Raw genomic sequence first — 25,635 nt, 5'->3', positions numbered from 1 at the left:
GTGACAACGAGGAGGAAGCAGCAGCGCTCCTGTTGACCGAATATTCCGAAGTCATTAGCGAGGAGGGATACCACGCTGATGATTCATTTCGTCTCATTGTGGTCTCCATGGCAACGACGGTCAAGCAGGGGAATCCACTGAATAGTAAGGAAAGAGATAAAATGAGGATGGAGGAATATATACGCGGAAGCATTGTTGCCACGTTACGGTCGTCAAGGAGACGTGGGCCCCATCATAACGCAATGATGACGTCATGGCACGCTTACCTCCTCTGCTGCTGCGATGCTTTTGCAATTTCACCCAGCAGCTTCTTCCTCCTCCTCTTGATCTTGGCGCTCGCTCTCTCATCCGCTATGCTCCCACGTCTTCAGCCCACACGTTTTTTGAAACATCGCAGGTCGTTTTACCCATTGTTTGTTGCCAACAAAGGATTGCGGAGCTGTGATATATTGGAATACTCAGAAATATTTATATTTAGTAAAAGTGGCAGGAGGTTCTGAGTCATTCCCTTGGCTGAAAACTGCTGGAAAGACAAAAGAATCTGATTCATTGGAGATAAAGCGGACAACGAGCTCCGCCTTGTGGTTGAGATGGTGTCCTGCAACTTGATGAGATCATCCAAACACACAGAAAAGTAGAAATTAATTAAAAAACTTGGGAAGTATTTTTTAAAGGACGCAAATAATAAATGGAAAAATAAACAAAATAGAAAAACACAAATTCATAAACAGAAATAAAAAATGAATTAAAAAAACTTCTAAGTTTCAGAGACATTGCGTTAGAAATTGTTTTTAATGGAACGAATGACGCACAAATTCATGTTAAAGATTTTGATTCTGATGATGTCAACATCAATGTGACATTGGCTCAGAGGCTGCAGGCCTGGAGCTTCTTGTCGGCCACCTTGAGAGCCACCCAAGTGTTGAGCATGGAGGCCCTCAGCTTGCTCCACACCAGGTGATTGGTCAGACCAAAGATCTGAGCTGCAAATTGAGCAGCCGCATCAGGGGAGAGGATGGTGGAACAGCCCAGACCTGTAGCGAACGAGAGTAAGATGCGTTTCAATTAATGATCTCAATTGAAAAAAAAACTAAAAACCATCACTCACCGCTGGGCATTCGGAGGGAGGACCACACGTCCTGGGAGCCCCAGTCGGGCGTGATCGGTGGGCAGTTGATGACGGGATAAGCCGTGTTACCCGACATCACGGGACCGAGCCCGTTGCTCCTGCCGGCCACCGCCACAAACACAGTGGGAACCCCGTCTCCTGGTAAACAACAACAAGAAAAAATAATCTGCTTTCTTGTTTCATAATGAATAATTACATTCATATTAAAAAAATATTTAAACTACTTGGTTACGTCCCACTGCTGGAAGGACGATACCTACCTTCGTATTCCGCTTTGATACGCAGAGTCTCGTCCGGGCCTTTGTGCGCAGAGGTGACGCGCAGCACGCAAGGAATTCCATAAGAGTTGCAGGCCTTCTTGATCTTCTCGCAGTGGGCCATGTCAGAAGTGGAGCCCATCAGGACCACCACCCTGCTGGTGGCTTGGGACTCCAGCAGAAGCTAGACAGGGGCAGCAAAAAAGCACAGTTGGTCATCCAAAGCAATGGCACTCCCCCACCCACCAAAATTGATCAAAGATCAAAATCTTCTGATAAGTGAGGTTTTGTCGCACCTTGACCCTTTCGGAGACCCACTCAAAGTTTCTCTTCACCATTTGCATGGCCTCTGGGGTCACCTCTTTGAGGTCTCTGTAAACCTAGAGAGAGGAGCAAAGTCCTTGACTCGCTCAAGTCAATGAGTTCTTCAGTGAAGACGAGAAAAAAAAAAAAAAAAAAGGCTGACCTGCTTATCTTTCTGCTGGCTTCTATCTCCAGCGGGCCACAGCCTCCACGAGTCGTTGTCGATCACATCGGCCAGAACAATCTCGTGAGTCTTTACGTTCACGCCAAACTCGATCTGGGGGGGGGGGGGACAAAGAGCCTTAACAACTCTATACAGCCAGCAGAGGGCAGCAAATCAGCCAAAATCACTCACTCATTAGTTTGGGGGTTTTCATCACTTTTTCGTTCAGAATGCACGCACACACACACCTTCATGTCCACCAGCGTGCAGTTCTGCGTGGCCCAGGCCTTCTCGAGGATCTCAAAGATGGCCACGGTGCTGCGGTTCATGATGTCCACCTCGCAGCGGCCGATGGCGAGCCCAGCAGGGGAGAACTTAGCCTCCAGCACCTGCTCCTCCGACCACTGTGGGTCGTTGTTGGCGTCGTCCTGGAGAAGCCACGTAATAGTTTAGGAACATCGCAAAGACCGTCCACATATCACAGTTGCAGATTACGAAGCATGGACTGACTTTGAAGAACATCTCCATCTTCAGCGGGGAGAAGCGGTAACCCTCTTTCACACCCGGGTTCCTCTTCAGGAACGAACCGGTAGCCACCCTGCGACACACCCACTCGATGGGAATCATCTCGCAGTGGGCCGCCACGAAGGCCGTGTCCGAGTGCTTCCTCACAAAGGCCGTCTTGATGCCTGCAAGAATCGGACAAAATGAGTGTCAAGTAAGGAAAATGACATTGTGTACGTTCAGCTTGATTATAAGTCACACGGTGCTCATGTGCAAAATTTGATGGTCTCGTGAGTGGCAAATGGGTTACGGTTAGAAAATTAATTTAAGCAGAGGGCCGAGTCACGCAAGAGTCCGTAATGCCACGGCACATGACAACGTTAAAGTGGGCTTTGAACACTGCAAAATGTTAATAGAGCTCATTATGGTTATTTACAATACAGCAGTTAGGTTGCCAGGAAAATTGTGATGGAAAAAAAAAAAAGATTTTTAGAAATGTTATATGAGGGGAGGGGCATTTCAGGTTACACCACTTGTATGGATTAAATGTTAAATACAAATGAATTACAATTAAATGTTTCTTGTTTCCTCTGTTACTGCATTGACGTTTCAGCACTGTCTGGTTAAGTAGTGTACAATGTTAAACTCATGTTGATGATGGATTAGTAATTTAGCGTTTTTTCTGACTTAGTCATAGTAGTAAAGTGTTGCACGCATGACGTTTCAGTGTCTTTTGTCACCTGCTTCCTGCAGCAGTTCAAACACGCAGCTTGTGGTTTTATTGGCGATGGCTGCTTTGCCCTCCATTTGGTCTTTCCTCACTGCATTCCCGGCGGTGATCTGGTCCTTGGACTGCACGAGAACTAGCCCAGGCTGATCCACGATCTCGAAGATCTGCTTGGTTTTACCCTCGTTCAGTTTCTGACCGATGCTCAGTTCTTAAAAAAAAAAAGACAACATGAGAAGCTATTTTAAAAGTGTGACGTTTTAAAGGTTGCGTAATCGGAAATATTGTACCCTACCTTGTGTTGAGGTCATGTTTATCTTCAACGAGCTGTATAACTGCACGAAAAATAAAACAAACACCAAAAACTGTCAGCGACGCTAAAAGTTGTCAACTGAGGAGTCTGAAGCGTGGAGGCAGAAGACGGAAGACGGTTTCTTACGTGCTCTGAAAGCCAATCGCTGCTCTCCCTGAACTATTTGGACCAATCACAAGAGCGGATTGCCGTCACGTGAAAGGGGAGACGCCCCTGATTTAACACTGACACATTTAGTAATAGATGTTGGAACCTTCTTTTTACCGACTCAGTGAAAGAAAACGAACAAACAGCTCAACATAATCGATTCACTCGATCGAGGTGATTTGTTGTCAATTTTAACTCACAGCACGTCGAGATGCTTGGTTACATTCCTCGGACATTAATTAATGGCGCCCGAATGACAAAACTGCAATTTGTGTGTGTTTTTTAAGATCATGCTTGATCCCGACGATAAGTTATCACACCGAATTGATTTCGTACCTTTTTTTTTTGTGTGATTTTGATCGATCGTATGTTTTTCGTGTAGGAAACACGCTCCTGTTGTAGCACGTGTTCTGGAAACAAGAGCTGCTTTGTCTTGCGCATGCGCAGATCACCCTCAAGGCCACTTAGGACCACCAGCTGCAGCAACAACACCGGGCTAGCGAGCGATCAGGCAGCGGCCAGATGGAGTTCGAGGAGTCCGGTATCGGGGAGGAGTGCGGGGTATTCGGCTGTGTGGCTGCCGGTGAGTGGCCCACGCAACTGGAGGTGGCTCAGGTGCTCACCCTGGGACTTGTGGCGTTGCAACACAGGTAACCCGCTACACTTTCAAATTACTCGAGGCGCATATGTTTTTTTATGCTTTGAAAATGATCCAAACGGTCCAAATGGAGACCTATCGCTGTTATTTGTTCAATCGTTTCTACACGTGGGGTTTCATACTGACAACGAGTTCCGATCTAGCGTGCAAGTGTGAAGGTTCTTTTTTTTCTCCGAGATGCGTTCAAGACTGGCGCTAGTCGTCGTAAAACAGCGATGTCCAAACTGGTTTGACATTATGACCATTAAAATCAGAAGCCCAAAAATGTGAGTGAGCGTACTGCTCAGACCTGTTAAGAATGTTCAGTACGTTCTTTACTCAAATAGTTGGCATTCAAGAAAAATTCTGTAGGAGTTTAAGTAAGTCAGTAATGTTTCCAAACTACAACCAAAGTAACGCAAGGGGGGGGGGGAGTTGGAGTCGCAAATTTGTCCTCAGTTGTTCAACCTAACATCAAATTTTTATTAATTAAGTATTCCGAATAATTCGCCCCACCTCAATATACAAATGAACCCAATGAAATGTCACCTCACGTGGTTGTAATTTGCTTCAAACCGTATTTCCCCGAGCACTGGTCTGATGTGACCTCCCACAGATGATGTGAATGTGGAATTATTCTCATAATTACCTGCGCCTCTGGAGGTGCATCTTGATAGGCCATCGAGCAGACTGAAAGGACTTCAAGTATCGGAACGTGAGGCTGCTCTTCTTTAATGGTCACACTGTCCTCGTTTTTCTTCACCGCTGTCAGGAGAGTATCTGTAGAGAGAATTTTTTTTTTTTTTTTTTTTTAAGAATGCAAAAGATTTGTTTCTGTGGTTCCGTCATGAGCCTGGCCTTTTGTCCACGGTGACAAACGTACTACTATCCGTACTAATCTAATTAAAAAGGCCAGTCATGGGACTCGTTCGGGCTGCACAAAGGCTTGTGGCTGTCATGTGAAGTCAATACGCAAATAGCGGACACTCTTCAAACCTTCGTCGTCCGCCTTCCTCTTCCTCCCTCGCCCAGTGGACAAATAGTCGGCGTGCGTCAGGCTGCTGTCACAACATCCTGCAAACGATACATAGTGTCTTTATTAGAGATGGGTTTTTTTTTGCGATATTTTCAAGGTTAAAGAAATAAAGGTGTACCTAATGAAATGCTCTGTGGGTGCCACTGGTCCATGTGATGAGTACTTCTTGTTCTCATCCCTTGTTCCTCCCGTGGCATCGGTGCGAGTCGCGTGGGCGAAACCGACTCTGAGCGACAGATTGGTTCCTCCGCCTCACTCGTTGGATGAGCGTCCTCCCGCGGCATCGCGGTTCGGCGGAAGTCCGCCTGCGAGCCCCTGGCCTTGCGGTTCATAATTGCGTCCACCTCGCCGTAATACCTCATGAGGCGTTTGGGGTCTGCGTCGTCCGTCTTGCCCTTTTGGAGCGAGCGGTACAGGTACTTGAGGTTCTTGTACTTGGTGTGGCATTGCTTCCAGTCGCGTTCGATGCCCTGCTGCATCAACCGGTTGGAGATCTGGGTGAAAACATCCCGCTTCCTAGTGGAGCTCTCCAGCTGGCGCCGAACCCGCTCGTCGGACCACACTTGAATTAGCGCTCGCACCTCCTGCTCGCTCCAGTTTCTCCCCGTGTCCGACACGGTCACCACTTGGAGCTGGTCGGCGGTGGACGGATCCACGGCTGTTGAAATGAAACCGGGAGGGAGTCAACATCGGCGGCATCGTCGGGATGAAATATTTGAACTTTGACCTGTCTCTCTCCATTTGGAATCCATGTCGGCGTCCAGGTCGTAATGGTCGCTGGTGTCACCTGCCGGCGCAGAAAACAACATCTGGGTTTTGCCGGATTCCGAATTGAAAGAACACGGCGTACGTACCGTTGTCAATCTCGATGACGACTTCGCTTTCTCCAGGGGCCGTCGTGTTCTCCCCGTGACCCAACTTCCTCTGCATCCCCAAAGAGCCCTCTTCCAAGTCGTGGTCCAGCAGAATGGCCTCCACCTCGTGGTAGAACTTCATGTACTTCCCCGGGTTGCTGGTGGCGCCGCCGCGGGCCGCGTGCGTGCTCTTGGCCATCTTGTAGTCGTACTTGAGGTTCTTATATTTGGTGCGGCACTGTTTCCAGTTGCGCACCACGCCAAAGGTGCGCTTCATCTGGCTGGATATCTCCTGGAAGATGTACTTGTTGTGCAACGTGCTCTTGAGGCTCTCCCGCACGCGCCGGTCGGCCCAGACGCACAGCAGCGCTCGCACTTCCTCGTCCGTCCAATGGCGGCCTTCATCTATCCCGACTGAGCCTAGGTGAACCCCTGGTTTTTAACAAATGTACAGATGTTGACAATATAGCTGGTACTTCAGCAATAGAAGTACCCACCAAAAATAGATTTTAAAAAATTGCAGAATTAGCTCGCTGGCGGTTAGCGCCTCTTGTTGGGACACCACGACGACCCGGTGGAATGTATTTTGGAAACCTAAGGTTGCCCACGATCTTTTGACAGCGAAACAGCGGCTCGATTTGAAGCCTCATTTCTATTCTAATCAAATTTACGAAAAAAAAAAAATCACTTAAATATGTATTAACTGTCAATTTAATGACAAACTGAATCTTTTTATTTCTATCTTATATTTAAAACATATCGCGATACAAGTAGCAGTAGTATTCAAATAATACAATATGATGCTTTGTAGAAGAAATACTTGAAATGGATTTGAAGCAGGATAATTGAGGTAGCTCCACTTTTTCACGTGACCCCTTTTGGACATAATGAACCCCCCCCCCCCCGTGCCTCCCAACTGCCCACAGTCCCCTCTAAATGTTTACCTTCAGGAGCTGAGGAGGGGTAGAAGCCTCTCCGCTGTTCCCCCATTTGGTCCATTGTTATGTCCGTCTGAGGCCTCTTGTTGCTTTCAAGGCCCAGGCCGTCCTCCCAGCCACGTTCGACGCTGAGCCTCCTTAGACGCTCCGCCACCAGCTCAAATGTGACTCTGCTCTGAGCCTGGTGCTGAGCCGCCGCCTCGTCCCTCCCCCACGCCAGAGCCAGTTCGCAACCCCCCCACCCCTCCGGCGCACTGTCTGCTCAGAGCTGACGTGGAAACGCTTTCCCCACCCCCCCTCGACCCATCTGGCTCTGCTGCTCAGTTCCCTAGGCAACCAGGCGGTTAAGCCTGAAAGCAACGCCCCCGCGCAGGAAAGCGGCCTCACCACTGGCTTAAGCTATGTGTCGAAGGGGGAGGGCCCTGAGTGTAATCTGAGAAGCAGCTTGGTAAATAGACTGCAACTGCAGCGAGGCAACAAAATCCCTTGAAGAGGTCACCGCCCCTGAAAGAAAAGAAGAAAAAACACCTTAAGATTTCCCTTCCCGCTCTGTGAAACCTGTCTGGTTTGCCTGCAGGCTTGACGGATCATCTGCCCTTGGATTGGCTGGTGCATGTTTAATCCTGCAAAAATTCAGGGGCATGATGACTACAGGGGAATACAGTCTTCACTACTGTTGTTTTCCCTCCATTGACCTTTGCGATTGTTCCTCCACAGAGGTCAAGAAAGCGCCGGGGTCGTCACAAGCGATGGCGCCAGTCCACCCACGTACACGACCCTGAAGGTGAACCCAGATCCCCTCACAAATGACATCTCCACTTCATGACCACATGCGATTTCTTTTTTTTTTTTTTTTGTCATCAGGGCATGGGCTTGGTGAGCACGGCTTTCCCCCCCGAGGCTCTCGTCAAGCTGCGTTACGGCAACCTGGGCATCTGTCACACGCGTTACTCCACCACCGGCATTTCGGAGCTGCAGAACTGCCAGCCCTTTGTGGTGGACACGCTGCACGGGCAGATAGCGGTGGCGCACAACGGAGAGCTGGTCAACGCGCTCGCCCTGCGTAAAAAGGTCCGTCGTCCGCCATTTCGTTCGGTGCCTTCGTTTCGGCGTACTGAATCGATTGTGCTCGCGTGCAGGTGATGCGTCACGGCGTGGGTTTGTCCACCAGCTCGGACAGCGAGCTCATCACCCAGCTGCTGGCTTTTACTCCGCCTGAGGAGGAGGTGGACGCACCCGACTGGGTGGCCAGGTGTGTGTCCTTGTACGACCATTTTGCCGCTCATGCTGCCAGCCATCAAATGGTCTTCCGATGACTTCCTAGGATTAAAAATCTCATGACGGAGACGCCCACGTCGTACTCGTTGTTGGTGATGTTCAAAGACGTCATTTACGCCGTGCGGGACCCCTACGGGAACCGACCCCTTTGCATCGGACGCGTGGTGCCCGTCTCCAAATTCCACAACTCAGGTAAGCAGGAGGAGAAGGCGTTTTTTTTTTGTTTTTTTTTATAAAAACCTTCCGATGATTATCTCCACGGGCCTGTTCAGGTGGCGGCGAGGCAGACACGGAGGGCTGGGTCGTGTCCTCGGAGTCCTGCAGCTTCCAGTCCATCGGCGCCAAGTAGGTCCATACCGACTTGAACTTGCCATCTTCTGACCGCTTTCTCTCTTGCCGCTCAGGTACTACAAAGAGGTTCTCCCGGGAGAGATAGTCCAGATATCCCGACACGGAGTCAAGACTTTGAGCGTGGTGCCTCGTCGCGAGGGGGACCTGCCGGCTTTCTGCATATTCGAATATGTTTACTTTGCCAGACCCGACTCCCTTTTTGAAGGTTAGTGTGTACACTGTGCTTGCCTTTTGGACCTTTTTTGCTTTACTGCGGAGTCTCCAATTATCATTCCACATCCTCCAAAATGTATGTCAACCGTTTATGCAACAGGACAGATGGTGTATACTGTAAGACAGCGCTGCGGCAGACAGCTGGCCATCGAGGCCCCGACGGACGCGGACGTGGTCAGCACCGTACCAGAGTCTGCGACCCCCGCCGCACTGGGTTACGCCCAGCAGGTCCGTCAGAATCCAAACCTGCACTAAATCGTCCCCCTCGGTTCTCAACTAGAATGTTCCCACAGTCCGGCCTGCCCTACATCGAAGTTCTGTGCAAGAACCGCTACGTCGGGAGAACCTTCATCCAGCCCAACACCCGCCTGAGGCAGTTGGGCGTGGCCAAGAAATTTGGCGCCCTGACGGACAACTTTGCGGGCAAGCGGGTTGTGCTGGTAGACGACTCCATCGTCAGGGGCAACACCATCTCGCCCATCATTAAACTACTGAAGGAGGCGGGCGCCACACAGGTTTGACACAATCCAACCTGCCGTTTATTCCATTAAATCAAGGTTCCACTGTATATATTTCTCCTCTGCGAAACACAAGTTAGTTGTGAAACTGTATTATACTGCCCCCTGATGGCCAAGGCACACACTACTCTAACTTCTATTTTCCTTCGGTTTGCCTCGTGATCTCTCACAAGTCACTACTTTGCCTCTGCACAGTGGTTAGGAATCATTAATCCAAAACATATTTTATTCCTGGAAATTTTAGCTGGAATTACCAATTTGACCATGTGGATTGAGCCGCACCTTTCTGACAGGTCCACATCAGAGTGGCTTCGCCTCCTATCAAGTTCCCCTGCTACATGGGAATCAACATTCCCACAAAAGAGGAACTTATCGCCAACAGGCCAGAGTTCCAGGACATCGCCGGATACATCGGTAAGCGCACGTGGCGAGTCAGCGTTTGACTTACGTTAGTTAACCTTTGCCGTGTTGCATTCAGGCGCCGACAGCGTGCAGTACTTGAGCGTAGAAGGGCTCGTGACGGCCGTCCAGAAGGGAATCACCTCCCTGCAAGGGGATAAAATGATCGACTCAACATGCAAGTCCGGCAGCAGAGTGGGGCACTGCACCGCGTGTCTGACTGGAAAGTACCCAGTAGAGCTGGAATGGTAAACTGCCAAGTCAGTTTAGAAGTTACACTCAATCTTGAGATGAAAACTTTGTCCTTCTTACTACACCCGAGTGCCTCTACTGCTTCTGTTCTAGTGGTTGGATTGAGCTGAGTTATGTAAATATACCATTAGAATGTGCCCAATTTTATTCAACCATATTTGTTAGGTAAAAGGGGGAAACAAGCAACCAAAGATTTTCCTTTAAGGTCATTTGAGTTTATCCTTTAAGATCATTTGAGTTTTGTACTAAAATGAGGCAATGTGTAAAATGTCCCTGTGGTCCTGATTACAATGCGTTAATATTCTGTTTTCCCACACATCAAATAAACCGATCGAATTCACCCATTTGTTTTAGTCCTTTTTTTTTTTTTTTAAACTAACTTTAACAGTAGCAGAATTCTGACTTTGAAATGGGAATTCTCACTTCAAAGTCAGAATTCTGAGAACAAAAGTCAGAATACTGTCACCTCGTTTTCTTTTTATCTTCAATGGCCCTAATCCTCTTCCGTAATTCACAAATGATCAAACATATTTTTCACGTAAAGTGCAAATTGAAGCTGCGCTAACTGAACACCTTTACAACGGCAACATTTTAGACGGCAACGTCTTCTGTTTTATAATAATAAATATAATTAGCATTTAAACATTTAAAGCAATTCTCGGTAGTCTTAACAATGTTCTATAAAGAATACTTACCAAGAAAAGGATTCCTCCGGCAAGCCGTGCACCTGACTGGAATCCTCAAAACTTCAAAACATGCTGTACTTGAAGACAACACACTTAGAAGACAAATAGAGAGGCGTGTCAGACGCTAATAAAAGTTGATATTTTATGTGTGTAATTATTTAAAAATTTGTAATGTCGTAGCATAAACTATCGCAAATATAGGACTTGACTCTGAATGCATCTTTTTTATTCAGTTGCGTTGGCACGCGCTACGTCATCAAAAAGCGACAATGTTATCGTGCCGGTCTTTCTACGTCATAAACAAAAGCAACAATGTTATCACGCCGGTGGATCCAAACAATCTTCAGTCCCGAATCATGTCCGGTATTAAATAAACACGAAAAGGGAATATTTTGTTGTGGGGAGCGGTAGCATGGAGTCTTGCGTAACTCTGCAGGGGCTCGTAGCCACCGCCGCTTCGGATCATTCCGAGCGGGTAGCGGTGACTTTTGACGGCGGGTCCTCGTCGGACGGTCCGGTGTCATTGTTCTACAAGGACCTAGTGGAGCTTTCCAGCGAACTCTGCCGCCTTCTACAACAACACTGTGGGCATAACAACGGCGTAATTGGACTCTACTGTAGCGATGATCTCTTTATACCCGTGTGGATCATTGGGTGAGCTCATTAAACATGTTTTAACATAACCAAAGAATGCAATGTTTATGTCCTCCATTTTGGGGGTGCAGGATCCTGCAGACACCCGCTGCTTATGTGCCGCTTGATCCAGGAGCTCCAGGACTTGTCTCCTCTCGGGTCATGAGCAAGTGTCACCTCAGATTCTGTGCTGTGAAGAGCGACCTCCTGAAGAGATTCCAGGCAGCCTTCACCCAACACATGAGCGTCGAAATACACGCGGTGTGGCCGAAGTTCAAACTCACTGTGGTTCGGGTGCAGCCACCAACGGACGCCGTGCAAGAAACACCTGAACCGCCGTCATCCCTCCACGAAGCAGCTGGAGGAGGTTTGGCGTACGTGTTGCACACATCTGGAACGACGGGCTCGCCCAAGATTGTGCGGGTGCCACACAACTGCATAATTCCCAACATTTTACACCTGAGGTCAGGAACAAGATGTTCTATTTCTTCCAACTTTGGTCCACAGTGGATCTCAGTCAACCTTTTTCTTTGTCAGACGTTTGTTTTCGGTGAGCTGTGTCGACGTGGTCTTCCTGGCGTCGCCGCTGACCTTTGACCCGTCAGTGGTTGACATTTTCCTGGCCTTGTCATCCGGGGCTCGGCTCCTCGTCGTTCCGGCCGTGCTCAAGAAAATACCCAAGCGGCTTTGCCGGCTTCTCTTCCGCCGTCACGAGACGACGCTCATGCAGGTCATTGGCATCTCGACATTTTCTTTTTGCCTTCCATCTTTTATTCCATAATGAACTGGAAAATAAGAAACGGACTATCATGCCACTCATGTTTCTTTTCCACAGGTCACACCCACCCTGCTGTGTCGTTTCGGTCCGCGACTCCTCCGACAGGAGGTGCTGTCTCGCGGCTCGCCGCTGCGCGTGCTGGCCCTGGGCGGCGAGGCATGCCCGTCGATATCGGCGCTGAACTCCTGGCGTCACAAAGACAATACCACGGCAGTGTTCAATGTTTACGGCATCACCGAGGTGTCTTGCTGGGCCACCTGCTACGAGATCCCGCTGCTCCGGCGGCCCGAGGACTCGGCTTCCTCCGCCGTGCCTCTTGGGAGCCCTTTGATGGGCACCAGGGTGGAGGTGAGGGGCCAAGATGGCGGCGTGGTGACAGAAGGCGAAGGAGAGGTCTTCATAGGTGAGCGCCATCCGTCAAAGCTTGATAAAACTAGCCAAGGGGTCTCAGAACTTAAGTTATTAATGCTTGGTGGAGGCAGGCGGTGACCAGCGGGTCTGCCTCCTGGACCACGAGGACTCGGCAGTGCCCGGGACGATGAGGGCCACGGGAGACTGGGTGGATGTGAGAGGGGGACACATGTACTACCGCGGACGAAAGGACAGAAGCATCAAGCGCCACGGCAAACGCGTCAACCTGGACCACCTGCAACAAGTAAGCTTTTTTTTACTAACATAATTTAATTTATAATGCTCACAATAATAGAATCAAATTATTGTCAATAATTACAATTTCACAGTATAATATACATTATTTTGTCATTTGGATTGAATTAAGATTGATGTTTTTGTTCATTGTTAATTCATTATTAGTATTAAATATTAATCGTCAATTGTTGATTCGATTATTCTAATTTCAGCTGCTGTCGAGTCTACCTGAGGTGGAGTCCTGCGCCGCGTGTCTGCACGAAAGCGGCCGACTGCTCGCCTTCGTCGTCAGCCCCTCCCAGGAAGACGGGTCGCCGTCCTCCGAGGACCTGAGCAGGGACCTCCTCAATCAGCTGACCCCGCTGCTCCCCTCCTATGCTATTCCTGACACGCTGGTGTGCGTCCAGGCCTTACCTCTGACCCCTCACGGTGAGTATCGACCAAAAATTGATTTATTAAGCTTGGCTGGAATGTTCCATAGCCTCTTGTGTGCAGGAAAAACAGATATGCGAGCATTGGTGAAAATATACGAGAGGCGACGCTTGGATGTCAGTCAGCCCCATAAAGATGTCGCCGAACTCAAGAAAACTCTGCAAACTTTATGGCAGGTATGAAAAATGTTTCCACCAACAGAATTTATAGTTGAGTGGACATTTGAGTATAAAACTTGTATACAACAATTTAGTAATAATTACTTAGAAGTAAAAGTTTGAGTTTACAAATGAACAAAATAGGCAGTGATTCATATATTACATCATGTTCCAATTAATTTGATCTCAATTAGAAAAATACTATCACCAATAGTCAACATGGACCGCTACTGCCATCTAGTGGCAGGAAATCTGACTGGCTCCTTTTAACTGTATTCATGAACTAAAGATAAAAAGCATATTAGTATTCCTTCAACATATTGATGATGCCTTCAATGCCACTTTGGACTTAGTTTCATGCCAAACATAACATTAGAAATATTAAAATTCAAATTCCTTCTGACCTGTCAACAGACCGCCCTCGGTCTCGACGGGAACGCCGCTTTGGACGAGGGCTCCCGTTTCCTATTTGGCGGCGGAGACTCCCTAAAGGCGCTTCGACTCTGCGAGGACGTTCTGGCTTCCACCGGAGTGAGCTCGCCTCAGCTTTTGGAGGCGATCCTCGACGGGACCTTTGCTGACGTCCTGCGTCTCCTCCTTGCTCCGGGGAAAAGAGAGCGTGTCGAGGCGGAAGCACCTTCTGGGGATGGCGAAGCGAGGCGGCCTGTGAAGGCCTTGAAGCGAGAGGGTGAGATGACAGAGAGAGAAGACCTCAGCGAGCACTGGTCTTCGGACACGGGAAGATGCGTGGACGCCTCCCCGGTGCTTCTGGTCCGTGAAGACGGCAACGGAACCAGCGTGTTCATCGGCTCGCACTCGCACAGGCTGCAGGCTCTGGACCTGGACAGCGGACGCCTGCTGTGGGAGCGAGTCCTCGGGGGACGAATCGAGGCGTCGGCCGCCGTGTCCCCGTGTGGACGCTACGTGGTCGTAGGTCGGTTTTCATCCTTTTCACCGCCGCTCCCGGACAAATGCCGTCATGACGTGTTGGCCCGCTTCAGGTTGCTACGACGCAGGCGTGTACGTGCTGAGCGCCGACTCCGGGGAGACGTGTTGGGTCTTTGAGACGGGCGACGCCGTGAAGAGCCGACCTGCTGTGGACAGCGTCTCGGGCCGGATGATGGTGGGCTCGCACGACGGTTTTGTGTACGCCTTAGACCTCCAGGTGTGTTGGACTCTAGTCACCAAAGGATGGGTAACAAGTTAAATGTAAGCAACGGGTCGGAAAGGCAAAACCTCAAGGTGCCAGTGTATCCATTTTTGTTTCAGGCTCAGCGTTGCATTTGGAGGCATCACTGCGAGGGCGGGGCCGTCTTCTCCTCGCCGTATCTGGACGTCACCCGCCGCCAACTGTACGTGGCCACGCTAGGTGGCAAGCTGCTGTGTTTACACCCAGTAAGTTTTTTTGTGTAACGACCCCATCTGGGCAGTGTATAGTCAACCAAATATGACACTTTTTTTGTGGCGTCAGGACAGCGGTGACGTCCTGTGGTCGCACAACAGGAAGGTCCCCTTCTTCTCATCGCCAAAGTGTGGCGGCGCCGGCGGCCGTGTGGCGATCGGCTCGGTGGACGGAAACATCCTCTGCTTCAGCTACAATGGCACATTAGTGAGAAAACTTGCAGTTTACATTTAATTGAAATTTGTGTGGCAGTAAATTGGAGCTTTGCCGTTGTCCCATCAGATTTGGCAGTTCCGGACAGACGCCGCCGTCTTCTCGTCACCGTGCGTCACCTCCGACCTCAAGAGGCTCCTGTGCGGCTCACACGACAGCTGCCTCTACTGCTTGAACACCGCCGACGGCTCCTTGCTTTGGACTTTCCGGACGGAGAGTAAAGTTTTCGCCAGCCCTTGCGTCTTTGACGGCGGGAAGCGAGGGGAGCTGGTGGGCGTGGCCTCCACCGACGGTACCGTCTACATCCTGGACGCTCGGGACGGACGCGCGCTGTGCTCGCGGACGCTTCCCGGGGAACTTTTCTCCTCCCCGGTGGTGCGCGGACGTTCCCTGGTGGTCGGGTGTCGAAATGATTACGTGTATTGTTTACAAATGAACATTTGAGCACCAGCTCAGTGGTCTAGTAGTAGAGTGTTCGCCCTGAGACTGGAAGGTTGTGGGTTCAAACCCCGGCCGGGTCATACCAAAGACTATAAAAATGGGACCCATTGCCTCCCTGCTTGGCACTCAGCATTAAGGGTTGGAATTGGGGGGTTAGATCACCAAATGATTCCCGAGCGCGGCACCGCTGCTGCTCACTGCTCCCCGCTCCCCCAGGGGATGGATCAAAATCACATGGGGATGGGTTAAATGCAGAGGACAAATTTCACCACACCCAGATGTGTGTGTGACGATCATTGGGACTTTAACTTTAACTTTAACTTAACTTAACTTAACTTTAACTTTAACTTTAACTTAACTTTAACTTAACTTATTTAGCCACAACTCATGTGCTTTGTTTGGAAATAAATGGCGGATTGTCTGTTAATATATAAATATATAAAAATGATGAAATGTTTATTTTTTTTAATCGCTTGTCCATAAAAAGGTCTTCCGATTAGCAACATTGTCAAAGTAGCATCAACAAGCAGCCAATCAGTTCAGACCTCTTTATTTAAATTCTTCATAACATTTTTTTTTTTTCATTGAACAATTCCCTTCATGGTTTTTTTTTGTTGGGGGGGAGACCCCACCCCTGCCAAAAGTGCAAATAATACCAAACTTTTTTTTTTTTTTGTTACACATAACATTGCATACACCAGCAAGGTTAGAAACAGAAGGCTCCGTCTTACATACAGTACATATGTTGCACATGGTTACGGCAGGAAGAACATTGACCGAGGAGGAGGAAGTGATGAAGATGATGATGGCCAACAAACAGGATCTACATCAGAAGTAGGCAAACCTTTGTACTCAAGGGCCACGTTTCATTTTTAAAATGGGAAGCTACATTTTGTAACCAGCCCATTTGTATATGAATTTTAAAAAAATGTACACCGTACTTTGCCTACCCCCGATCTACATTGTACAGCAAGCAGGAAGTGACCGGAAGTCGAGGGTGGGCGGGTGAACCCCCCACGACCCCCCACCCCCCTTCCGTTCCGTCACGAACACAGTGGAAATGGCCCTGCTAGCCCTTTGCGAGACCCTTGGTGACTTTTTCCCATCTCCCTACTGACGAGCTTCACCGGAGGCTGCTGAGTATTTACAATCCCGGTGATTGGCCACAAAAGCGATCGAAATGTCTTATTTGTGTATGAGCTGCATGCTTGCAACCTTTTCATATCATATTTGAATATTTGAATGCAGCCAAGTGTCATGGGAGTCATTGTGCAGTCGTGTGGTCTCTCCATGCAGAGCTGGTGTGTGTGTGTGTTGCAGAGTGAGTGCAGCGGCCCCCAACTTTTTTTACATTTTTTTTATTTAGTGCCGTGGACCAAAAGCAATGTTTTAGTCATTAGAATTGTTTTATTTTAGTAGCTTTTTTTATGACTGTCAGGAAGATGCAAAGCTGTTTTAATTTTTTAAAAAAAATGTATTTTCTAATTTTGAGGATGAATCCATTTTTTTTTTCCAAATACACCACGGTGCGGTATCGGTCCACAGCTTGGTTGTTTGGGGACCGCTGATACAGTGAGTTAGAGGGTTTATGGGGTGATTGATGGCGGGGTTTGTTACTTGATGATCTGAGGACAGTCACTCCAGGCTTTGGCCTTTCGCTTGGCCAGCGCCAGCCAGGCGGGCTCAGTTGACACCTGCGGCGAGTCCACGGCCGGGAAGCGCTTGGACACGTCCTTGACAGCAGGGGGCGACGGCGTGGAGTCGGCTATTTCCACTGCCAAAAATAAAGACAAACTTGTCCTAAAAATACTTTTGTTGTCTTTCTTATTCCACGCAAGAATCGGTACTTCTTGTCAAGAACAGTACCGAGTGCGAGAACCTACCGGTGACAGAGCTGGGCAGCGTGTTGGCTTTCTTCAGTTGCTCTCGCTTTTCGAAGCGTCCCAGCAGGCTGTCTGGTCTCTTGGGTTCTTCGGGCGTCTGAGCTTTCGAGCTCATACTGACGCTGGCGCTTCCACCTCGGCTCTCCGTGGGGCTAACTGTCATCGCTAAGCCTAGCTGAAGACCGCGGCGCGTGGAAAGATGACCATTCAGTACAAAACAGGAACTATCTGGAAGTTTGTTGTTTTTCTGCTCTCCGACTCCTGGTTGCGGTCGCAAACGACACTCGGACTCAACTCACACTGTCTCGTTCCCGGGCTTGCTTCTCGGCCAGCTTGGCTTCCCGTTGGCTGCGACGGTCCTCGCGGTTCTGCTGCTGTTCCCGGAATCCTTTCTGCTTCTGCAACGCCAGCGTGATCCACAGAGGGCCCGTCTCCTTCTCCTGGACTCTGGCGCTGTCCAGGGAGTGCCTGCTCTGAAGCGACGGTTTCTCTGTAGGGGAAGGGAAACAGACAATTTGGATCTGGGACAGACAAGTCCAGGACTTTAATGGATTAGGTGACTGACCTTTTTTGATGAGCTCGGTCTTCCTGTCCACTTTGTCCCTCCAGGGAATGTTGATGGACTGGAAGAAAGACCTCTTCTCCTTGGGCTCTTCGTCCCCATGGCCTTGGTTGGCCCGCTGCAGCTGGCTGACCGCCGTGGGAGGACTCCGGCCGGCCGAATCCTCCATCTCACCGTGGCTCACTTTAAGCAGCGGCGACGCAGGAGGGGTTAGAACTCCTTCGGCAGGTTTGGGCGAGGTGTGGGTTCTGCGATAGAGCAACGACTTGGAGGGCACGTGGTCCTCTTCGCATCGCGGCGTGGGGCTGGGGGATTTGCCCGAGTCTGCCCTCGGGATCACAGGGGAGGCTGAGGCGAGGGAGTACTTGGCTTCTCTCGGGGGCGACTCCGGACTGGATTGGTCGGAGAAGACCTGGGATGCGTCGGAGTCCAGATCGATGGGGGTCAAGGGCGAGGGGACGCCGTCAAAGCTGTCTCCGGCGCTGTAGCGCTTCTTCCGTTTCTCCGTGGACTGCTCGCTGTGGAACCGGAGTGAGTAGTTGGTCCTCCTCAGCTTGATGCCAAACGGCGACGACGTGTCCCCGCCGTCCCGACACGGTTCCTCGGCCTTCACCCTGCTTTCGGGCTCCGCCGAGGCACTACGATCACGAGCCTTGACTCCGGAGCTGGGAACGAGGAACGACGGGAGGTCTTTGGCAAACACGCACTCGTCCGTTGCTCTTTCTGCAATGCGGACAGTCTTACTCGTCCTGTTCTGAGTTTTTCGGCTTGCGGCGGGCGAGGCGGAAGCAGACGCGTCGGACAACGCGGCATCCTCTCCCGCTTTATCATCTGACGTGCTGTGAGTGGAACATTCCGAATTTCTTTTTGAATCTCCAAATTTGTTCTTGGCGGGCGTGATGGAGAACTTTGCGCTGGCGGACGTGGCCTTCCTCAGGTGCGTGTGGGCAAACTCGTGCTGGTCTTCGACTTGGGGCTGGCTCCTGCTCGGGTCTGGGTACTCGCTGCCCTCTTCCACACCTTTGAATATCTTGGACCTGATGGTGGCCCACTCAGCCAGCACGGCTGCACCGGGAGGGTCCGTCTCAACGGACTCTGTGAGGGATTTCGTCTTGGTCTTGGCGGGTGGCGTTCCCTGGGACTTCCGGTCCTCGCCGAGACCTAGGAGGGACTTGCAGGCAGGGTCCCTGATCTGGTCCAGATTGACTGCTGTGCCACACAGCTGCGTGCCGGTCACCAAGATGGCGGTGTGAGGGACATAAGGAGAAGTCTGGCGGTTGGGGGAGTCCGGTACTTCAGAGGAGGACTTGGTCCGCTCTCTTTGATGGACAGTGGTTCCGTGGATGGCGGAGGTTGCCGTAACGGGCGTCAGGTTAACCTTCGGGAAGAGGATTTCTTTTTCTCCAGAGGAAACTTGGAAGGAGAAAGGCCGCTGGCGCTCCTCCATCTCCTTCCAGCGAAGCTCCTCGGCTCGTCTCTTCCTCTCCTGAGGATCCGAGCCTCCGTCCGCCTTTTCTTCTGCCGACAGTTTGCGTTTCTCTTGGATCTGCCGTAGCTTCTCCTTCTCGGCTTCCTTCTTCCTCTTCTTGCTCTCCTCTTCCTCCAAACGTAGTCGCTGAGCCTCCAGCTCCGACCGCCTCCTCGCTTCCTCTTCCTCCTTCCTTCTTTGCTCCGCCCTTAGCCTCTTGGCCTCCTCCTCTTTGCGCTCTTTATCCTCTCGTTGCTTCTTCTCTTCGTTCCTCCTCCTTCTCTCCTCTTCCTCGCGGAGCCTCCTCTCTACTTCTTCCTTCTCCTCCCGCTGCTTACGCTCTTCTTCGATCCTCAGTTGCTCCGCTCGCTCCCGTCTCTCCTCTTCCTCCAGCTCCCTCTTCCACTTTGCTTCTAGTGCGTCCTCTTCTGCTCTGTGCTTCTTGAGGGCTTCCAGGGACTCTTCCGTGGATGATTTGCGTCGGCGCTCTGTGGAGACGCCTGCCACTTCCGCGTCTTCCTCCACCACGCCAGGGATGGAAACTTCCTGGAGGTCCTAGAGTAAGTCGGGTTGATTTTCAAAAGTATTTATAGGTTGTGAAGATTACGAGGTGGCCCTTGGAATTTCGGATTCCTTACCTGCGTGAACCGCCGATGCTTGCGTGAAATCCTCTGATTCTTGGGTTTGATGGCCAGTTTATGCTTGGCGGCCGTGTTGTCCAGGAAAGGCGCTGACTGCGGAACGGCATCCAGGTTGACCGATTCGATGGTACCGCCGGGCGGGAGAACTCTTTTGGACCTGGGGGACTTCACAGGGGTCCCGTGTGATTTTGCTTGAGGGACCGCTTGGACCTAGAAGGCAAATACATTTATTTAAAATTTCTTAAACCCAAGAGAGAAGGAAGCTGGACTTTTTTTCAGGATTACCGTTGGCTCCGCTTTTGCAGGCTCTGATATTTCAACCTGGGCCGTCACCCTCAGAGGACTCTGGGGAGCTTCCTCCTCATCGGAGCTTCCCTCATCTCCTTCGCTTCTCCTCAGAGAAGGAGGCCTCTGGCCGAACTTGATAGTCTGCGCGATCTGCTTCTGAGTATGAAGAGAAATGGAATTGCGTGTTTTTTTTTTTAAGCTCTTGTCATCTTTTTGCTATTTGTCACCTCACCTGCAGATTTTTCACTTTGTCCGAGACGTTTTCCTGGGACATGGCGTGATCCAGGCCGGCCTGCTTGGCCGACTCCTCCGGGATGAAGATGCTATCGTGCGAGAGGGCTCGAGATCCGACGGGTTGCAGCTCCCTACGGACAGCTTGTTAATGCTCCATCAACACTTTCGATTTTCAGGAACAGATCAACGGACCTTAGACTTTGACTGGCGTTCTCGTCGTCGGACACAACTCCATTGCACACCTGCGCCCCGTCAAAGCCCCCCTGGGCCTCCCTCTTCTGCTTCTTCTTCCCAAAGAGGCGCTTGAAAGGTTGGAACTTCCCCTGCCGCCTTCGCTTCTCTGCCGACGGAAACGCGTGAGAGATAAAGTCACGGGATAAGCGTATGATATTACTTCTCTGGTTCTTCTATATCAAACAAATTTGTTTTAGGTTCATTTACCTGACATGTTTCGGCGGAATCTTCCGCCTTCATCAGACTCTGATGAAGGCGGAAGATTCCGCCGAAACATGTCAGGTAAATGAACCTAAAACAAATTTGTTTGATATAGAAGAACCAGAGAAGTAATTGAAAAAGAAAAAACAAGATGAACCTAGTACAACTATAAGCGTATGATATCATTTTTTTTTTTAGATATATCTCCTGTTAGATAATGAGCAAAGGAGGCGGGGGTTGTGGTGAACGTGTGGCTTTGAATGATTGACAGACGGATGACGTGACAAGAAAGCAGATAGACAGCGAGTTGGCTCGGAGTGGGGAAAAGAAAAACCCATACAGAGAAAAAGTAGGCCGGGCAAAGCAGTGGATCTCTTATCAAATGCTAAATCAGAATCATATTACCGTCGTTTGAGGGTAAAGCTCCAGCCGGAACCATAAAATTTGTTAATAAGTCATGAAATCTTTATTTTATGGATGCTTTGATAGTGTACAGTGTTTCCTTCTTCCGTTTAGAAAGTCAGCAATGAATATAGCCTAAATTTTGGATAAATTCATCATAAACTAATGTTATTGCTATTTTAGGGACTAATTGTAAATATTGGGTCACACAATTTATTAATACGGCTTCGTACTTCTGCCTCTTTCTTTCTCTCTGGCCCAGGAAACAAAGACCTTAATGCACCGCCACGGGCGCGCTCACACACTCATGCGTGAAACGAGAAAGGACCAGCTACTCTGCTCGCTCGTGTTCAAGCCCCCCCAGCCCCCCGGAGCCTCCTGCTGGTTCCTCACGCCAGATGGACATCCGACGCAGCCGATCAGGTGGAGGCTAAGCTAGCCCGAGGGAGGACGGCGGGAAAACAGCAGGAGGCTTTTTTCTTTTCTCTCTCCAAGATTCAAAACCAGCACAAGCAGCTCAAGTCCAGCTTCAACGCACACCATGCAGCTCTTAAAGAGACAGAGAAGCAAGAACAAACACGACACTGTCTCTTTAAGGTTTTGGTTGCTTTTTTTTTACCTGTGCCTTTGGATTGCTCTATAAGCATGCCGGGCTCGGTTTCCGTGGCGCCCGTCGCCATGGTTGCACCGCAGCACCTTGGCTACTATGGGATGAAGGAAGCGTGGGAATTTATTTAACTGCAGATGGGTGAGGTACATCCAACTGGACCAATGGTACACATCAACATGTGCTTTTTATACAGTCTTGCAGATAGTCACCTCAGTCTGGAATGTATCCCTCGTAATAACCTGGGTTCACTGCACTATAAAATAAATATTTTTAAAAAAAAAGGTTTTGTGGGAAAAAACAGATATAGTGGGGCAAAACCGCCATATTCCAAAACGAAACAAAAATGGAAAAAGGTGAAGCAGAAGCACTTTTCAGATGCATGGGAAGTGACAATTGGTCTTCCATCCCAGCAGCAAAACAAAAACGATGGAGGTAGATTGGGGTCAAAAGTTTTGTTTTTTCAAGCCTTTTGACCCCAATCTACCTTCATAAAAAACACGCCCCTAGTGGCGATGAGATGGAAGGAAAGCGCGGCCATGAATGCCGGATGCAAAAGCATCGCAAAGCTTGGCACCGGCGCCCGGTGACCACAGCCAGCAGCAAAAAAGCTTTTTTTTTTTCTTGCCAGACGGATGTCACAGTTTTACCTAGTTGAGCCGCGCAGTTCGACAGCGCCGCGCACCACTGCAGTAAAACCTTAGGGAACATGGACGGGCTCGTTTTGCAAACTTTGAGGCGGACGCGACGGAGGCCTCTGCGGCGGCTTAGTTGGAAGGAGGAAACGGTCACAAGAAACACAAAAAAACGGCTTTAAGTTAGTATCACGGCTTACATGGAATATGATGGTGGCGTGGAGGGGGCGGGGCATGGAGGGGGCGGGGCCAAGCGACAAATAAAAATAATCATTACGAGGGATACGTTCCAGAACCACCCGCAACAAGTGAAAGTCTATTATTAAAAAAATATAGTTTTTGCCTTTCCACACACTTTAAACTCCTTTCAAGTACAATAAAAACAGTTTTTCAATCATAAGAAGAAGCACTTATCATCCGATAATCGCAAATTGCTACGTCATTATGTATCGAGTAGGAATAACATTGTAAAATTTTGGGGGGACAGCGCGTCGCCGCGTATCGCATGACACGAGATTTTCCACTCGGCGATTAAGCGAAGCGCCGGAGCGTGCACGGAACACTGCAAAACACATTATGGAAGCAAAAATAAACAAAGGCAGGCAGAAGATACAAAGAGCTCGTAAGGGGTCTTGATGCGTTTTGTTATTGTCTTTTTTTTTTTTTAACGGCAGTCTTACCGTGCAGCTCTGTGTGCAAGGCTATCTCGGGTCTGTTCCACCTGCCTGCTGTCACTGCGCAACTGGGGCATCACCTGGAGTCAGGTGTCGCGTGCACTGACGTTTGCTTGGGTGTCTGTCTGTCGGTCCGTCTGTTTGTGTTTTTCATGGGTTAGTTTCAATTTGTTTTGTTTTTTAAGTGCAAGTTTGTAATGGTTTGTTTTGCTTTAGTGCATTGTTTTTCTTAAAAAGTCTGGAGTACTTTTTGAGAAGAGTTTTTAAGCACTTTTATTTAATTTTTTATTTATTTTTTTAACAAAAACGTTTTTCATTTCTCAACTTTATAATAACTTTGGAGTGCGCGGCATTGCTTACGACTTCATAACGCAGCTGGTCAGCTGATATACGTCTTTGTGTGTGTTCTGTAAGGAGGAGGCACAAAGTGACACTTTGTCCGGAAGCTGGAAAGGCACAGTGTGGTTGAACAGAAGGCCATTCATCCTTGGCATAGACCCACGCGCACAAAGCCGTCGGTTGTGTGAACAGGAGGGGGAGCTATTTGATGATGTGGCTCACCGCAGTTAAGTCATTTAAACATCTGGAAGCGCAACCTTACTTAGTTTCCTCACATTGTAGCTTTGGGGTTGCCATGAGATAATTGGCAATTAAGAAGTGACAATACACGGCCACTACTTGAGTGACATCCAAAGCAAAGCGATTTGACTTTTTCACACAACTGGACCTGTGCTGCCTGCATGTTGACCAAATCCTTAGACCTGATGTTATTTCCCACCACATCATGGAATGTCAACATTTAACAACTATTCCAAAGCAAATCCGAGTGCCCGTTCACCGCTACATTTGTTTTTATAATTACACAACAGCCTGACGAAATGCTCCCACTCGCCCCGTATGGTCCCCCCTCCCCACCCCCGCCTCGTGCTCAGGCATCTGTACCTGCAGGACTCCGACAACCTGCAACGTGCAGACGGCTAGTGCACTACTGCAACACAAGCACACGCACAAATATTTGCTCTTGGGCGTCATAGCACAACAATCCGTGCTGGGTTTAACATAACTCAATGTGGAAGATGAATATACAGTGAGCTATGTTTGTCTATGAGATCTCTATCAATTCAAATGGGAGCTTGTCATAATGTCATCCTGATACCACATGACAGTAATGAAGCCTCGGTTATTAATAACACACAATAAAAAAACAAATGCGTGATTGCGTTTTCAGCAGGGGTGTGTGTGTGTGTGTGTGTTTGGGTGCAACCATCGGCCTTCCGAACCTCCATATCACCAAAATGATGCATTGTCTTTTGGACAAACAGACGTCATTAATTAAAAAATAAAAGGCGTGGATCCACCGGGGAAGATTTTAAATGGCATATTGGTGGCGACGGGTCACGCGTGGATTTGTGGGTTGGGTTGGTGGTATTTCAATACCCGTCTGTCTGGATGTTTGTCAAAACAAGCGTTCATTCGCGCACACAAAGCCGTTCGGCAATTAGGCCCGCGAACAAGGGCGTTCACGCGTCCAAATTCCACGTTTTGATGCACGTTGCGCGTGCCCGCGTCAGAAGGGAGGATGAATGGAGGGGTGGAAGGATGGATGGAGGTGTGGGGATGCGGTGACAAGGTCATCGCACGACGGTTAGAAAGCGAGAAGACTCACGGCGATCGCTCGGTGCTTTCTTCCCGTTGTGTCTTCGACGCTTTTGTTGCCGCTGAGGATGAGGAGGATGCGCGTACCAGACAGCGAGAAGCATGCACACGCACCGCTGCACGCGCCTGAAGGAGGAGGAGGGTGTGGTGAGGCACACTAGGGAGGCAGAAAAAGGAAAGGAGGAAGTCACTATGAAAACATAAAGCATGCACTTATTTGTTAAAACAGTAGTACACGATAGAGACGGTCTATAAAGAAATATTTTTTAAAAAAAATCCCAATTGCCCTATTTTATGCTCCCACAGGGGCGGTCCTATTATAATGGCTAAGGGTGGCCATGATTGCCACTGGTCAGATATTAACTGCATATTTTTTTGCTGTTAGCATTTATGTTTTCTAAAATATGTTGCTTTTGCTCTCCACCATGTTAAGGTTAAGAATATCTGACGTGTGAATTAAAAACATAATGAATGTGCTCCTAGTGCTGTTGCCTGTGCACAACGGATTAATTACTTGGAATGTGGTTTTAAATCATGCTGATAGGCTTTAGGGGTGGAGTTAGAATGTAAGGGCTCAACATAACTGGAAGTTCCAGTCTGGAATAATTACATATGATCATTCATACATTGAGGTTCTTAACCTGGGTTGGATCGAACACACCTGATTTAGCGTGTAAATTCGTGACGACGCATATCTGAATTGGTCTCGCATAGGCAAAAGCAGAAGTCACACAGATTTG

The 25,635-nt window shown here is 49.3% G+C and overlaps 4 protein-coding genes and 1 long non-coding RNA gene across 8 annotated transcripts; 3 read left to right on the top strand and 2 right to left on the bottom strand.

Moving 5' to 3' along the window:
- Positions 1-773: 773 nt before the first annotated feature.
- Positions 774-7,261, bottom strand: paics (phosphoribosylaminoimidazole carboxylase, phosphoribosylaminoimidazole succinocarboxamide synthetase). Of its 4 annotated transcripts, none has more exons than XM_061297294.1 (15): positions 7,015-7,261; positions 6,071-6,502; positions 5,944-6,003; positions 5,335-5,874; positions 5,177-5,254; positions 4,830-4,960; positions 3,379-3,418; positions 3,097-3,294; positions 2,363-2,541; positions 2,101-2,280; positions 1,853-1,966; positions 1,683-1,766; positions 1,390-1,570; positions 1,109-1,267; positions 774-1,034 (listed from the first exon to the last, which is right to left on the bottom strand). In XM_061297294.1, exons 1-15 carry the CDS (start codon positions 7,067-7,069, stop codon positions 868-870), a joined length of 2,598 nt encoding a protein of 865 aa, XP_061153278.1. In that variant the 5' UTR covers positions 7,070-7,261; the 3' UTR covers positions 774-867. The 4 variants fall into 4 exon arrangements, with proteins under 4 accessions (XP_061153278.1, XP_061153277.1, XP_061153280.1 ...); XM_061297293.1 differs by having other exon boundaries at positions 6,071-6,490; positions 7,015-7,208; XM_061297296.1 differs by lacking the exons at positions 4,830-4,960; positions 5,177-5,254; positions 5,335-5,874; ... (1 more) ...; positions 6,071-6,502; positions 7,015-7,261 and adding an exon at positions 3,880-3,972.
- ppat (phosphoribosyl pyrophosphate amidotransferase) lies at positions 3,597-10,359 on the top strand. Its single transcript, XM_061297298.1, has 12 exons — positions 3,597-3,717; positions 3,991-4,193; positions 7,726-7,792; positions 7,873-8,079; positions 8,148-8,260; positions 8,333-8,478; positions 8,559-8,631; positions 8,691-8,842; positions 8,951-9,078; positions 9,144-9,365; positions 9,662-9,782; positions 9,847-10,359. The coding sequence occupies exons 2-12, from the start codon at positions 4,066-4,068 to the stop codon at positions 10,017-10,019; spliced, it is 1,530 nt and encodes a 509-aa protein (XP_061153282.1). The 5' UTR covers positions 3,597-3,717; positions 3,991-4,065; the 3' UTR covers positions 10,020-10,359.
- A 631-nt stretch (positions 10,360-10,990) lies between these two features.
- Positions 10,991-15,413, top strand: aasdh (aminoadipate-semialdehyde dehydrogenase). Its single transcript, XM_061297747.1, has 12 exons — positions 10,991-11,359; positions 11,431-11,802; positions 11,876-12,068; positions 12,174-12,519; positions 12,599-12,771; positions 12,977-13,193; positions 13,260-13,372; positions 13,769-14,288; positions 14,356-14,519; positions 14,624-14,749; positions 14,826-14,963; positions 15,039-15,413. The coding sequence occupies exons 1-12, from the start codon at positions 11,118-11,120 to the stop codon at positions 15,411-15,413; spliced, it is 2,979 nt and encodes a 992-aa protein (XP_061153731.1). The 5' UTR covers positions 10,991-11,117.
- A 531-nt stretch (positions 15,414-15,944) lies between these two features.
- On the bottom strand, positions 15,945-25,521 carry cracd (capping protein inhibiting regulator of actin dynamics). Its single transcript, XM_061297746.1, has 9 exons — positions 24,906-25,521; positions 20,679-20,826; positions 20,485-20,617; positions 20,250-20,408; positions 19,962-20,174; positions 17,859-19,878; positions 17,593-17,783; positions 17,294-17,468; positions 15,945-17,184 (listed from the first exon to the last, which is right to left on the bottom strand). Exons 1-9 carry the CDS (start codon positions 25,102-25,104, stop codon positions 17,024-17,026), a joined length of 3,399 nt encoding a protein of 1,132 aa, XP_061153730.1. The 5' UTR covers positions 25,105-25,521; the 3' UTR covers positions 15,945-17,023.
- Positions 20,271-22,346, top strand: LOC133167160 (uncharacterized). The gene is made up of 4 exons (XR_009717921.1): positions 20,271-20,412; positions 20,491-20,580; positions 20,663-20,796; positions 21,586-22,346. It is a non-coding gene; the product is annotated as an uncharacterized LOC133167160 (long non-coding RNA).
- Positions 25,522-25,635: the final 114 nt, after the last annotated feature.

The sequence above is a fragment of the Syngnathus typhle genome, linkage group LG14 (genome assembly GCF_033458585.1).
Source record: "Syngnathus typhle isolate RoL2023-S1 ecotype Sweden linkage group LG14, RoL_Styp_1.0, whole genome shotgun sequence".
Lineage (NCBI taxonomy): Eukaryota > Metazoa > Chordata > Actinopteri > Syngnathiformes > Syngnathidae > Syngnathus > Syngnathus typhle.
The sequence above is the reverse complement of the archived record's forward strand: the minus strand, read 5'-3'. Positions and strand labels throughout refer to the sequence as shown.